Source organism: Capra hircus, chromosome 14, assembly GCF_001704415.2.
Source record: "Capra hircus breed San Clemente chromosome 14, ASM170441v1, whole genome shotgun sequence".
Classification (NCBI taxonomy): domain Eukaryota; kingdom Metazoa; phylum Chordata; class Mammalia; order Artiodactyla; family Bovidae; genus Capra; species Capra hircus.
In genome coordinates this window covers 20,958,633-20,974,656 of record NC_030821.1, presented here as the reverse complement: position 1 = coordinate 20,974,656, position 16,024 = coordinate 20,958,633, and the positions used below count along the sequence as shown (strand labels likewise).

Below are 16,024 nucleotides of genomic sequence, written 5' to 3'. Positions count from 1 at the left end.
ATTATTGTCCTGGATGGACAAAATGAAACTAACACATGTACCTTTTGCTGCTGCTACTGCTAAGTTGCTTCAGTCGTGTCTGATTCTGTGTGACCCCACAGACGGCAGCCCACCAGGCTTCCCCGTCCCTGGGATTCTCCAGGCAAGAACACTGGAGTGGGTTGCCATTTCCTTCTCCAATGCATGAAAGTGAAAAGTGAAAGTGAAGTTACTCAGTCGTGTCTGACTCTTAGCGATCCCATGGACTGCAGCCCACCAGGCTCCTCCATCAATAGGATTTTCCAGGCAAGAGTACTGGAGTGGGCTGCCATTGCCTTCTCCAGTACCTTTTGCTATATTAAAACAATTTTCTTATGGGGCAAATAAGGCAAGTCACATGCTCTGTCTAATTCTTCTACGGTGTCAACATTGGTTAATCCAATAACGTTGTTGTTTATGCAATCCACAGGGATAAATCAGATGTTGACAATTCAAGACACCTTTAGTGGCCAGGCAGATAAATTCAAAAGGGTAGGAGTAGTTGGGTAGCAGCTGCAACTCACTTCTAGTGGACTGTTATCAGGGAGTGGGAACATAGAACTCTCCGGTATTTCAAGTTTTCATAAGAAAACAGAATCTGGATTTGTATGAGAAGTCTCCAAATAAAAAGAAAATTTAATGTGAGCATGTAAAATAATGTACAGGACAAAGCAAGCATGTCTTAAGATCCGATCCAGTGTGGACTACTAATGTTCACGCTCCGTTACAAGCTAATAGCCATTTAGAATTTTAGACTAGGGAGGGACTTTGTTTTTAAAACGTGTGTATGTATGTGTGCATTCTGCCAAGGAATAGTTTCTTTAAGTAAGAAGTACAAAGAGGCGTAATACATTCAGTAAATAAAAGCACAGCTGCACTGGCTGAACAGGAAGCCCTCCCTCTGAGACAGCTCTCACTGTTCCCCTTTCCCTCCAGTAACCTCAGAGCACCTCCAGAGACCACGCCAGCAAAGCACCTACCTGATCCAAACCTTCAGACTACAAGTGAGAACATGGAATCCAATCTTATTGAAATTGTTTTTGCAATCCCCACAACCAGTCTGAAATAGACTTTAAGGGCCTTATCCCTGAGCTAATGTTACTGATAGTAAATGAGAGCTTTGATTTATTCAGCACCTACCATAAACCAGGCACTGTGCTTTTTCATATACCAGGTCTTTTCACAGCAAGTCTGTGAGAGGGACATTCTTATTTCCACCTCATAGATAGGGAAACAGAGACTCCAAGAGCACCTTCTAGAGAGTCAATTAGTAAGCGGCAACCAGGGTAAGAGCCTGGGTCCATACGACTCCAGATTTGTCCTCTGTAACCCTGATGCTAAGCTGCCACCCCGCTCTCCCTGAAAACTTCTCTTCCCCAAAGCACAACACAGGCAGGAAGGCCAATGTGAGCGGAGGCGAAGAAGGATATCAAAAGAGAACTGAGTCACCTAGCACAAAACAAAACCAATGTTCACGGGACACATTACTCAAGACAATAAAACCTTAAACTATGTTTATCATATTCTGGATGATACATGCACCTCCTGAAGCTGGTAATTCTGGAACAGGTAATTTTATAACACATAATAGCACTTTAAATAATGGGTAGTCAGCCTGTTAATGAACTCATCCCAAATGGTTGAAAAAACAGAACAAGCCTATTTCCCTCATCTTTTAACTAAAATTCTTGATGGAAATCATCTATGTTCTTCCATAAAAATGTCCTGGGTTTCATTCTCAGAAACCAAGCCTTGACTGAGACGGAAAGACTACTAACATGACTCACTGTGACATTTCCTGTGTCCTTAATCTTGTACTCAGAATATCACCATGTTATTTAGCTAGTATTTAGCATGGCAGGATTTCATCTAATTCTTTGGTGGAAATAATGCCAGCACTGTAGTTATTGTCCCAGCTCTAGCCATTAACTACTGGTGTCACCTTTGGCAGCAAACTTTCTGTCTTTGAGTCTCAGAACATTCGTCAGGAAAATGAATGTGACGAACTCCAGGATGGCCTCTAAGGACACTTTGTGTCTCAAAAAGTTTATGAAGAAGCTGACAAAGTGTGAATAGCAGAGGTGGACATACATTTCAAAGCAACTGTTGGTACTACGATGAACATTTCTCCTTGTCAGTTAACTAACTCTGTACTGAGCTCACTTCCATCTGCCCAGCAGTACGATTCTGGGGAATCCCAAAGTAGGTGGGAGGCTGCACAAACTTAAGGATGGATGCAACCTGACAACAAAAATACAGACACGATTTTTAAGCTAGGCCATTCTTCCAGGTGTTGAGATTCTTGTACAAAAGAACAGTCGGATTACTTGATGCATTTGCAGTGGGATCAGTAATATCCACTAGGCCAAAGTAAGTGTCCAGGGACAATGGTCCAGGAGGTGCCCACTGGCACTGGTGACGGGGTGATCCTGTGGCATGATCTTAATTGTGTGTTCTTCCTCTTTGCTTCTCTATGGTTCTCCAGCCTCTCCAATGATCCGACAAGCCACCCAACATCCATCCATTTTCTGCTTCAGTTAGTCAAAGTGGGGTTCTATTATTTGCAACCAAGAAGACCAGCCAGCTTGGCAATGATATAAAGAATGAGTTGTAAATGACCTCAGTGAAATGAGAAGAATTCTAGAACTAGTTTTCCGGCCTACCTGGGGCCAAAAGCGAGTGAACATTCTATCAGTGTTTAAAGATGGAAATCTGCAAGTCCATGGTATGCAGCAGAAAAGCAATTAACTGCGTTATCTTATAATCACTCGGATTCAAAGAACTTCTCCTGCTACCAGAGAAGCCGAGAAATGTATAAAGAGCATCATGTACTCAAGGCCCACGGGCTGAAGTGAGTGCTTCTAAGGGCACTGTTGGCTTAGGAAGAAAGTGACAAACCGGCACCCCTGAATTCTCGGTTCAAGGTGTGGGGTGCAACACAAGGATCAAAGGCCACTCCAGACTGGTAGGTGCCACCTTTAGTAAGCAAGAAAACATACACACGAGGCCTGTCTCGGGCAGCTGCAAGACGACAAGACCTCCGCACCTGCCCGCCAGAATCTTAAAGGTTTATACAGAGGCCTTAACTGGGCTCAGTCACACAGACCATCCACTGGCTTCAGTACCGCTTTACTATCTCAAGGCTGAAGGTGAAAACCAAAGGTACAGACTGATCCTGCAGGCTGCCAAATTATATCAGTTAAATTTGCTTCCCTTTCGTATAAGAGATCTAACAATATAGTGATAAGGAGGGATACTGTGATGAGTGGGACCTCAAGATGTGACGTGGGGGTACATGACAAGGTTCAGAGTATCCATGCAGGATTCTGAACCCACAGCCCTCAAGGCAGACCCTCATCCCTTTTCTGCTGGGGCACTCCTCTGAAAGATATACTTTGTAACAAGAAAAGAAAATAAATAGCCTCATACCCATTCCCACCATTCTTCAATGTCTTCATCTGTAGGTAGAGTTCTACCCACTGTGCTCTGGAACAGTTAAGTCAAACTAAATCTGGAAAAAGGATTATATATTGTTTATAAGACACTATACATTTACATTGGTTTGAGGGTGCTAGAATATGGAGGAAAGGACGAAATTTTAGATGGGGTAAGATATATTGACACAAATGTATTGATTCTAGATTTAATGTGGTAGCTTCAGAGCTGGTCTTTTGGGGGTCAGATGATCAGTGGGTTTTTAACAGGGGCTTGGTGGGATCTTGTTGGAGAAGATAATGGGGAGGACATGACCCATGAGCTAGACCCTGGCAACTGGAGTTCTCTCATCCCCTCTCCTGTCCTTGGAAGTTATGTTCACTGGCTTTCCCAGCCCTAGAAGCTGCCCAAGACTCATAGTCTGCCCAAGTACCATACTGGCTTCCTGGATAAACATTTTTATGGTTGACGTAGTCAAATGAAAAATATTAGAGATCTCCCTCTACCATAGCAGGAAATCAAAAGCAATACTGCAGATGGGGCTTTCAGAGGTAAGTAATGCCCATATTCATGGGTAGCAATTCTTGGCATCTGTCCATTTTAACTGGATAGGTTATTAATATATTGTCTTGAGCGACCTTAATCAAATGTATAAGGTAGTTTTCCAGATGTGGTCTCTTTAATGCAACAAATCAGTACACCCTTGGCAACACATATGCAGCTTGAATCTGGCCAATGCTTTTTCCTCCAAAAGGAATTTCCTTTCACCTTAGCAAGGAGAGCAACACGTCTTAACCAACTTGCCTCAGGGCATTCTCAGAGTGTTTCCTGAAACAGCAGCAGCAGCAGCCCCTGGAAATCTGTTAGAAAGGCAAATTCTCCATCCCGCATCCGACCTACTAATTCGGGAGGTGGGGTCAGTGATCTGTGTTTTAACAAGCCCTACAGACAATTCTGATGCATGCTAGAGGGTGAGGAACACTGCCTTAGAGTAACATCAGCTCTTCAGCTCTGTGCCTTAATTTCATTTGACCAGGGACTGGAGACTCTAAGCATATTACTGTTTCATAGGACATCACACTAGCCCGTCTTATTCAGGACAGAAAGCTGGTGAGGCCATAGATACATTCCAATGAGGATATTAACCCTACATAATAAAAGGGACCTCCCACCTTGATTTTACTAACGGTTCCTGGCAGACACCGGACACATCTATGGAACACCTGGAGATAATCAGCCCAAGACCTCTCATGAACTGGGTGTTATCTGCTGATCTACTTATGACATCAGGTGTAGCCAATAGCATTCCTTCTTCAAGTGGCCGGAGTAGAACTCAAAAGACAAGGGAAAGCTATAGCTCATACCCTCAGAATGCGTACTTCCGCCATACTACACCTTTTCCTTAAAACACACTGGCTAGCTCCCCATGCTATAATCACATGATAATGGAAAGAACCATAGCATGGACCTGGGCTTGCTGTTGCTGTAAGATCCTGAAGAGAAACTCTGGGTTAGATGGCTAATAGAGAGGAATATAAAGAGGAAAAATATTTTTATTTTAAAAAATATCAAAATATGTAGAGCTAAGCCTCTGAAGAGTGCTCTTGTGGTAGTGTCTTGTCTATACCTTGCCTTCCTTTGTCCTAAAACTGCAGATTATAGAAACATCTGTCACTTTTCTGAAGCCCCTGGTACGTGGAAGAAGCCACTTTACTAGTGACCAAGGCCAAGTGACTGTCAAGCATCTGATTCTGAGCTTAGGATTTGTGCTTTCTACTTCTGGTGATATGCACAGTAACTCAAGAAGTGCTAAGAGCTTTACTTCCTACCTTACTATGTCACCAAAAAGAAATCCAAGTTCCAGTGATAGTAATGAAAACAGAGAATGTGAAGAAGTTTAAAAAATGGTTGAAACAAAAGTGGTGCACCGTAGCTAGGAAACAGACTCACTAAAGAGCTAAAGGGGTCCTCAACCATTTACACTTCACAGAGCAAATACTTTCAAAGCGGTTACAAGAGTCTAGAGTAAATTTTTGAGAATGTTAATTGACTAGTATATAATCAAGTGGTGAAAACTTTGCCACTTATTATCATGAATGTGACCAATCTCAGGCAAGTCAACTTCTTTTTTTAAAAATGCAAAGCAGGGCCTGGGATATAAGAAAAGAATAATAGCAGAAATGTGCATTATTTCCACAACAGAAAACTTATTACTTTTAAAGTACTTAGGTAGCTCAGCAGTAAAGAATCCACGGGAGACATGGGTTTGATCCCTGGGTCAGGAAAATCCCCTGGAGTAGGAAATGGCAGCCTTGCCTGGAGAATCCCATGGACAGAGGAGCCTGGCAGGCTACAGTCCATGGGGTCCTAAAGAGGTGGACACGACTGAGTACAGAGTAACTGCAGCAACAAAGCAGTGAGCACTATACATTTTAAACTATTTCTCCAAAAGAGCTTTCTTTTGGAAATTAAACAAATATATATTAAGTTCTTGGCACTGCAAAATAATCTATCCACTGAAGAGTCCATTTTTAAATTTAAAATTTGTTACTTAAGGGGATTTAAGTAATAAATTTAAGCAAAATTAAGTAACAAATTTAAGTAAAATTTGTTACTTAAGTCCCCCCTACTTAAAGGAACTTCCCTGGTGGTCCAGTAGCTAACACTTGGTGTTCCCAGGGGGGTCCAAGTTTGATCCCTGGTCAGGGAACTAGATTCCACATGCCACAACTAAGATCCAACACAGCGAAACAAACAAATAAAAATAAATATTAAAAAGAATAAACTAAACTTATAACTTAGAGAGTATGGCCAAGATGGTGGAGCCAGGAAGACTTTGAGCTCACCTCCTCCCACAGGCACACCAATATTACAGCTATGTACACAGCAACTACTGATGAACACGACCTGAAGACTAGCAGAAAAAATTTTCCACAACTAAAGACATAAAGAAGGAACCACAATGAGACAGGTAGGGGAGGTAGTGATACAGCACAGTCAAGATCGACTCCCCAGGGTAGGCAACCCACAAACGGAAGGATAGTCACAACTGCAGAGGTTTTCCCCAGAAGTGAGCGTCCTAGCCCTACATCAGCTCCCTAACCGGGGGTCTCACACTGGGAAGATGAGAGCCCAGGCTCCTTAGCCTTAAAGGCCAGCAGCGCTGCTCACAGGAAAGCTGGCGAGATGCAAGAAAGAGAGATTCCACACTCAAAGGCACATACAAAACTGCACACACTCCCAGTGCCGGTGCCGAGGCAGTAACATGGCCGGTAAGACCACCTTGCTGATCTTAGCCTCCCAGAGAGGCAGAAGGCAAGGGACTCCTCCAGGGGAAATAGACACTGGCGGCACCCACTTGGGGAGCTCATTCTACCACGAGGACAATGGTGTTGGCAAGTGCCGTTTTTGAGTCTTCCCTCTAGCCTATTTATGGTGGGGGGTCCACAACCACTGGTGGCCACCAAACAAGGCAGGGATGTGGCAGCCAGTAGGGCCAGGGACCAGACCCACCTACCAGGGTGCCCACAGTAGTCAGGCCTGTCACACCAGGAGGACCCACACAGTGGACACCCTCAGAGCATATGGCCCTGGAGACCAGAGAGGAGTGTTCTGCCAGGCCCCATGGGATGTCTCCTACATAAGACCAGTTCTCCAAGACTGGGAAACATAACTGACCTACTTAGTACATGGAAACAAGCACAAGGATTTGGCAAAATGAAGAGACAGAGGAATATGATCCAAATTAAGAAACAAGACAAAACCTCGTAAGAACTAAGTACAGTGGAAATACGCGATCTACCAGATAAGGAGTTCAAGATAATGACCACAAGATGCTCAAATGAATTCAGAAGAATGGATAAATACAGTGAGAAATTTAATAGAGCTTAAAATTATAAAGAAGAATTAAACAGAACTGAAGAATATAATAACTGAAAGAAAAAAATATACTCTAAGAAATAAACAGTAGATCAGATAATACAGAGGACCAGATCAGTGAACTGGAATACAGAGTAGTAAAAATCTCCCAAGCTATACTGAAAAAAGGAAAAAGAATTTTTAAAAATGAGGATACTTTAAGAGACCTCTGGGACAGCATCAAGTGTACTAACATTTGCGTTCTAAGGGTCCCAGAAAGAGGAGAGAGATAAAGGGGCAGAGACTTCACTGGAAGAAAACTTATAACTTGAAAGACTATAATTCACATTCAGGTATACCTTGAACAAACATCAATGAATGAATACATAACAAATATACAAACTAGAGTAATAAAAATTTAATATCTACAAGCTGCATTCTCAAGGAAAGGTGATAATCACAACACAACAGTCTTCCCATGGTCTAAAAGAACCACTTCCCTTTGTGGAAGGCTCTCTTGAAATCATAATATCCTAGACTGAAATGTCAAGGAATGGCCCTAGGAACCTTGTGCCTATCAGCAGAGACTCCTAGGAGAAATATTGTCCCCTATTTCCATACAGGTCTAACCCTGATTCTGCAGACTCAGAAGTGGTCAAGGCGCTCTCTCTTTTAATGCAGAACAATGTCAGGAAGGAAGGTAAGTTTATATCCTCATTTAAAATGCAACAGTGGCCATTATACACACAACTGATCTGGAATACTTTTCCATATCTATTTCACTTTAAATGACTCAATACATGACTTTCAGAATAGTTACACTTATTTTCAGAAAGTCTTCCCTAAAAAAATACAGAGGTTAGTCATATTAAACATTTCCTTTTGCATGGGATAGAAGTGGGGTTCACTAGACTCATCAAAAAGCAGATGAATATGTTTAGAAACCAATGCCCAAGAGAAGCTGACTTTTTTCTTAAAAGTCTGTTTATACAGTTTTTCTCCATCCCCTTATTTCTAACTGAATAGAGACATTTTAATAGTGCATATTAACAGGTGAAAGGAAAGGGTTTTTTTGGCTCAATTCCCTTTAGACCTTTCAAAAGTGGAACAACCACATGCTGTTCCAAACACAATACTTGACTTAGCTTTTGCCTAGGCCTTAACGTAGGCAATTCAAAAAGAAAAATACAATATTCCGGTTTCCATTTTCCCTAGATCAGTCTCAGCTCTTTTTGGATGAAATCAGTCTCTCAAGGGACATCAACCTCACAATTTGAGAAACAATGCTCTAGATATGAAACAAAAAGCAACACAATGGAAAACCAGCAACCATTTGTTTTTACACTTGGAGAGTTACACTGTACAACATCCTTTTCATTATAAAGCCAAGTAACTTCTCAGAATTGTAAATTAACTCTTTGTAGTACAAATTACTTCAGCCTCAGATAATAAAATAAGGGGGAAAAAAAAATCAAAGTCCTTTATTTCAGGTAATCTCTGAAACAGAACTAAAGGACCAGGATATCTTGGTCAGACCCTTTGGTTTGTGATAAATTTGACTTAAAAAAAATTTATCTGGAAAGTAAATAACATATAGCACATACAGTAACATATTAATAAGAACCCACAATAATGATTATTTATTACATGCTGTATGTATGTAATCCTTAAGAAGATTTTCAAGTACTTTAAAGCAGGGTTCAGCAAATTATAACCTGTGGGCCAAAAATGATGCACTGTTTTTGTAAATAAAGCTTTATTGAAACACATCCACACTCATTTGTTATTTGCTACAACTGAGGAGTTGAATAGCTGTGGCAGAGACCGAATGTTTTGCAAAGCCAAAATTACTATTTCGCTCTTTACAGAAAATGTTTGCATTCCCTGTTCTAAACGAGTGGGTCTCAAAATTTAATGCTCATAAGAAATACCTGAACAGCTTGTTATCAGTTTCCTGGGCTCTACTTTCACAGATCATGGTTCAATAGGTTGGGATGGGGTCCATGAACTTGCACTTCTAACAAGCTCACAAGCTGCTGGTCTATGAACTAAACTTTGACAAACCACTTTGGCCTAAACCGTCTCATATAATCACAGATCAGCAACGACCACAAATTCTATAAAACAGGATAGTCATCACACATAATGGGAACTAAGGCATAGAAGAGGAAAGAAATAGATCTCTTGACTTAAATGAGATTCATGATAGCTATGAAGGCACAATTGATTGCCACAGTCAACAGATAATTCTTCACCCCCTCATCCTAACATTAGTGATAGTGATAGTGTTGGTAGATCAGTCGTGTCTGACTCTCTGCAACCCCATGAACTGGAGCTTGCCAGGCTTCTCTGTCCACGGAATTCTCAAGGCAAGAATACTGTAGTGGGTTGCCATTCCCTTCTCTAGGGGATCTTTCTGACCCAGGGATTGAACCAGGGTCTCCTGCACTGCAGGCAGAGTCTACCGTCTGAGCCACCAGGGAAGCCCCTAACATTACACCAGGGAAGCATCCTGACATTGATTCACAGTGAACACTGGAAATTCAACAGGGACCAGCAGGAATCCAAAGCAATTGGGTTGGAGGTGTAAAACCCCATCAGTTCTTCAGAGAAGTTATAAAACACTTAAAAAAAATAAAAGCCCCTTTATATTCCGTTATAATTTAATACTTGACTGGACTATAAATACTCAAAGACAACATTTGAAAAGAAATCTGACACATATGGTTGATGATACAGTGGTCCAATCAAAAGATTAATTCTTACATATCACATAGATAAATATAAAATTTAAATTAGTTAAAGGGTTAGTTAAAAATCTAATCCTTTCAATTAAAAATAAATACATGTCAAGCTAGTATGTCAATGAACACAGATGACGCAACTGATGTATTTTATTAGAACTAGCTCAGGCAGATCAAAGGTGGCTGATATGTAAACCATCGAAAGATATGAGTGCCTTTCACTTAGACTCTGCAGAAGATACAGAGGAAGGTAAAGATTTGGAAGGAAAATTCTCTTTGCTGATTTATTAGAATAGGAAACATCTCCTTTTCCTTTAGTCAGCCTTTCTTGAACATCTACCAGGCTCAGAGGCATTGTACTAGGCATTAGAGATAGAAAAGAATAAACATCCCTCCTCTCAAGGAGCTCACAAGCTCATGAGAGAGCTGTGTAAGTAAGTGTACTACAGCATGTTAAGTACAAGGACACTTGCATAGATTATGTACTATCAGAGTGTACAGTGAGTTGATTAAATATGCTTGGGAGAAAAGTGAAAGGAAGGCTTCACTAGACATAGAGTTACTTTAATTGAGACCTGGAAAGACTGAGCAGATGAAGAAGAGCAGGTACTGAGGCAGTGGATACAATATATGCAAACGTATGGAAGTGAGAGGGAATAATAGGAATCTGAGTTCTACAAACAGCTCAGTTTGGCTGAAGCAGAGTGTATAATGTGGAAAGGGGAGAGATGGGAAGCTGGACAGGAAGGCAGGGTCACATATAAAGAATGCTGGGTGCCATGTTGGTCAGGTCTGTATTTTTCTGGCTTTAGGGAAATAAAGAATTTTAACCCCAGAGAGGACTGCACACATTTGCATATCAATAAAATCACTTTGGCACCACCAGAGGGGACAGACTGAAGCCAAAAGATTTTATTTTCGATCTAAAAATTCTGACGAGACTTTGTATCCAAGGCATGGATGAGAAAGAGAAAGGTAAAACTGATTAGAGGTTAAAAAAGATCTCCCAGCTTAATTTGTATTGAGGTTTATAAAGAAGCAGCAAAGACTGAAATTAACACATGACATTCTAATCTTAGGGAGTATTTTTTTGTTGTTGTTATCTAATAAGGTCAAGGGTAAAAAAAATACATAAAATATTTTAAAATGACACTATGGTCCATGGTGACAGAGAAGACTACATCAGACCACAGCGCTCAAATCACAACTTCTAGCTTCATGGTGCTCAAATTACAAGCAAATCACAACTTCTTAGGGCTTCAGTTTTTCACCTATATAATGACAGGTTCAAAGCTTCTTAACCTTGAGCTTCCCTGGTGGCTCAGATGGTAAAGCGTCTGCCTACAATGTGAGAGACCCGGGTTCAATCCCTGGGTCGGGAAGATCTCCTGGAGAAGGAAATGGCAACCCACTCCAGTATTCTTGCCTGGAAAATCCCATGGATGGAGGAACCTGGTAGTCTACAGTCCATGGGGTCGCAAAGAGTCAGACACAACTGAGCGACTTCACACTTCACACACACAACCTGGGCTATAAACAGAAGTATATTTCAATATAATTGGTTTCCTTTGTAATCCTACTCATTTTATTTAAAATTCTGAGAATGCATCAGTGGCACAAAAAAGGATAAGAAACTCTGCATGATATTTAAGTCCCTTGCATGCGTGCTAAGTTGCTTCAGTTGTGTCCAACTCTTTGTGACCCCATGGTGGCTACGTAGCCCGCCAGGCTCCTCTGTCTATGGGGATTCTCCAGGCAAGAATACTGGAGTGGTTTGCCATTCCCTCCTCCAGGGAAGCTAGAGCTGAAGCTCCAAGACTTTGGCTGCCTGATGTAAAGAGCCGACTCATTGGAAAAGACCCTGATGCTGGGAAAGATTGAAGACGGAAGGAGAAGGGGGTGACAGAGGATGAGGTGATCGGATGAATTCACTGACTCAATGGACATGAGTTTGAGCAAGCTCCAGGAGACAGCAGAGTACAGGGAAGTCTGGCGTGCTGCAGTCCATGGCGTTGCAAAGAGTCGGACAGGACTTAGCGACTGAACAAGAGCAACTAAGACTGCCTTGGGTTGATATTATTTTGCCTTTCTACTTCCCTTTCTTCTTTTGTAGACTTAGGTTAAAGCTGATATTAAGTGATTGCTTGATATCTTTCTTTTATATCCTTAAACCAACTGAAAAGTGACTTATGGACTAAAACTCAATAGTAAGGGGCAGGAGAAAGTTTAGTGCATGAGAAAGATTATATAATGAAGAAATTAGTAGTGTCAGCAATCAAGTAAAGGAGGACATTTCTTGGGTATGTCCAGACACAAAACTACCTGGGAAAGAAGCTAGCTAAATAAAAAAATAACTCTTTCAGGGGGTCAGAAATAATTGGTTTTAAATAGACAAGCATAAAACAAAAACTCATTCTTAACATCTTAAAACTACAGTATCTAATAGCAGGGAGGCATCTCTCTCTCTCTATTCATAATGGTACTTCTCTATGATAAGGAACTCTAAAGAATCTGAATTTTAAGGTCAATGTCAGCATTCTAACTTCAAATGTATATAGCTATTACATAAAAAGGAAACCAGATTTAAAAAATTTTTTAAGAACACTATAAGAAATGAGTTATAAAACACATATTAGAGAAAATGCGAATGAATGTTATAATTATTCCTTGAAGTTACTCATACTACTTGATTTAATCAGATTAAACAATCAAAATGGTTCTGATTAGCCAATGGAAATCTCACCACATCATCTGTTCAGTGCTCAAAATGACAACTTTGCACTGGCTTAGAAATCTACTGAAAGATTACAGTAATACATTGATAATTTGCCATATCTTTTAAAAGTACTTCTACTCAGTAATCAAAAGCCCTCCTATTTCAGACATGAGTCTACAATGAGGTAGCTGGACAACTGTTCAACTAAACAACAAGGGAAGACTGCAAAATCAAGCCTAGTCAGTTTTTAAAGCTGTGTCTATATTAAAATTGCCGGGGTTTCAACTCTTAGAAACAATCTGAGGAAATAAGTCTTTACCTTTCTCAGCCTTTCTGGAGAAAATCTACAAAAACATTTGTCTTCTTTCCTTCACAAAATTTATCATCCTAACAGATCTGCAGGAGAGGACAGGTTCCTGTCTCTACAGGTTAACTCTTTCTTCCCACACCTCCCTAGCCATCTGCATATCTCTAAACCAGAGGCAGGCAACTGAGGCACCTGGGGCAATCTTTACTGTCACTCTGCTCCTCCCCTGACGTGTGGTTTCTTTTAAGGTCGGGCAGATCTCATGGAGAAAAAAACTGCAACCCGCCCAGTACTCTTGCCTAGGAAATTCCATGGATGGAGGAGCCTGGTGGGCTACAGTCAGTCCACGGGGTCGCAAAGTTGGACACGACTGAGCGACTTCACTTTCTTTCTGTCTTTTTACAAAGACTACTTAAGCACTATACTTAAAAAAAGTCACTTCTTAGCAAAACACTATCTACAGCCCCCAAATCTTCTAGTCACTGATTTGCTTCAAACAGGCTCAAGTGAACATAACAACTACTCATGAAAATATATGTAGTCCAAACACTTTAGTCCAGGCAATAGAAGATTATATGTTCAATGAATTAGTAAAAATTCAGAATTCACATTTTTTACCATGAGGAATTACCAAACTGACTCAGGAGAGCAAAATATCTGCCAGGTGCACAATATTTCAAAATCATTCACAACTATAATTCATAGAGAATGAACCCGATCTTATGCAAATCCACTAAACAAAGCCACAAATATATACAAAATATAATCCAGTAGGGAGATTTAATTTTCAAAGGCATTTATTCAAAGTAGGACTTATTAACAACTTCAAGAAATCCTTTACTGTTATCTTTTTCAAAAAAAGATTGCATTTACAGCTTATTGCATTTATAGCACAGAGCATAAACTATTCTTCCATAAAGATATGAAGAACTACTCACCTCCATTTCTACAGCAGCAATACTCTGGTCATAATGACCCATCAGATTAGGGAAAAACGTCATGTTGTAGGCCATTTTCATACATCTGGGAACAGTAATTGGTTCACAGGTGAAAAGACTGTGCCCTCTTACCAGGGGTAGAAAAATACATGTCCACAAAAACGTAAACGTTTCCATTCTCTTCAAATTCCTAATTTTACCACATGGCTTGTATTAATCACTCTTCATTCTCAGATTTCCATCCAAAGATACAAATGTTCAAATTCCTCATTTGATTATTTTACCATTTTGAAGGAAGCTCTTTTTCCTGAAAATGAGTTCTGGGTCAATTACTGTCAAAACAATCGAAAGGGTGTATCAGCAACATTTGTTATCGACTCAAATGCAAACGTCAAAGTGCAGAGTTTCATGCTAGGTAATTAACACCGGGAACACGACGGAAAATTTCGTCCCATCAATTACTGTTCCACCTGCCTTGGCACAGAATCTATGACTTGCGGAGGAAATCTCATCCCTAGAGACCGGATGACTGGAGGTTCGTGCTGTATGCAACACCGGGTAAAATCGGGGCACTGGATGAGTGAGATGGAGAAAATGGTGGGGTTGGGAACAAGTTAATGAGGATTAACAGAACTGTAAAATCTAAAAGGCCCTGTCGGGTGTCTTATTACGCACAGGAGACCTGAGTCGCAGGGAAATTCCCTAAGATCTCACGAGTTCTTAACCTCTTTAAAGACTTTAAAGGGCCAGCTTTTGTGGCACTCTTCTGAGACTGACTTTTTTGTCTTTAAAAAGGCCAACCGGAGGGAGACTTCTAGGATTCCTACTGCGGAGGAGCGAAACGAGTGTTCAAAAGGCTGGGGAGGGCGGAGGGGAGTAGCGATCTCATAGAAAAGAAAAATGAGCAAAGCTGTCCCGGGAGGCCGACGGGGTTTCGGTGGGAGGGAAGCTGTGGGCACCGAGCCACGAATCGTCGCACCCGTCACCCCATCCCCCCAACACACACACACACACACACACACACACACACGTACGTCCCGGGTTCCAGCGCCGGGCAGGGCAACTCACCCCCTCAACCCATCCCCCCGCAAACACACACAGAGCCACGAATCGTCGCACCCCATCCCCCAACACACACACACACACACACACACACACACACACACACACACACACAGCGCCGGGCAGGGCAATGCGCCCCACCCCCGGGCACCTGCCCCAGGCCCAGCGCCGTGCTCCGCGTCCCTGGCCCCGCGGGGACCAGCATCGCAGCGCCCCAGCTTCCTGGGAACCTCGGGCCGGCGCAGACCGTCCGGCCGCAGCCCTTCGCGCACCTGCGGCCCGGAGCGCGCGCCCCCCGCCCACCCCGCACCCCTCCAGGCCCGCGCCGCTCAGCCCGCTCGCCCTGGCGCCCGCAAGCCCGCCCGCCCGCGGCCACTCGCCCAGTTGGCGTCCGAGGAACCTCACCTCGGGCGGCGGTCGAAGGCACCCGTTCCTCCCCGTCCCCGTCCAGCCCACCGTCCCCCCGCGGCCAGCGACGGCTCCAGGGAGCGTCCGGGACTCCGGCCACCGCGGGAGCCGGGAGTCGCACGGCCGGGCGAGAGCTGAGCAATCCCGCGAGACAGCGCCGCCAGGTCGGACGGGCAGGTCCCGGCTCGCGGCGGCGGCGGCGGACCTGGCTCTCCGCCCGGGCCCCACCCGCGCCGCGCCGTCCGGGTCTGGCTCTGGGCTCGCCCCACCCCGCAGGGGCGAACGGTGTCGCGGGGCGAGGTCCCGCTGCGGGGCCGGGGAGCCCCCTCCACCTCGCCGTCTCTTTTGTGCCGTCTGCAGGGATTCAGCCTAGAAGGGTTTTTGTTATTTCTTTTGAAGTTCTTATTGAGTTCCAGATAAAACTTCTTTTAGAAAAACCCAATTTATTTCGAATTTCAGGAGCCAAGAATTCTTAAACGGGGCCAGTTTGCTCTGTAAAGTCAATTGCCCAAGTGACCTTAGACAGAGGGTAGGTAAT

The 16,024-nt window shown here is 42.7% G+C and overlaps 1 protein-coding gene across 2 annotated transcripts in view; it reads right to left on the bottom strand.

Moving 5' to 3' along the window:
* Nucleotides 1–15,639, bottom strand: part of FZD6 (frizzled class receptor 6) — a 36,750-nt gene extending 21,111 nt beyond the window's left edge. The window contains exons 1-2 of one of the 2 annotated variants that reach the window (XM_018058333.1): nt 15,484–15,639; nt 14,017–14,348 (exon numbers count right to left, since the gene is read on the bottom strand). In XM_018058333.1, coding sequence (XP_017913822.1) covers nt 14,017–14,193 — 177 coding nt within the window. In that variant the 5' untranslated portion in view covers nt 14,194–14,348; nt 15,484–15,639. The remainder of the gene's footprint in view (nt 1–14,016; nt 14,349–15,483) is intronic. The other variant, XM_018058332.1, reaches the window with a different exon arrangement.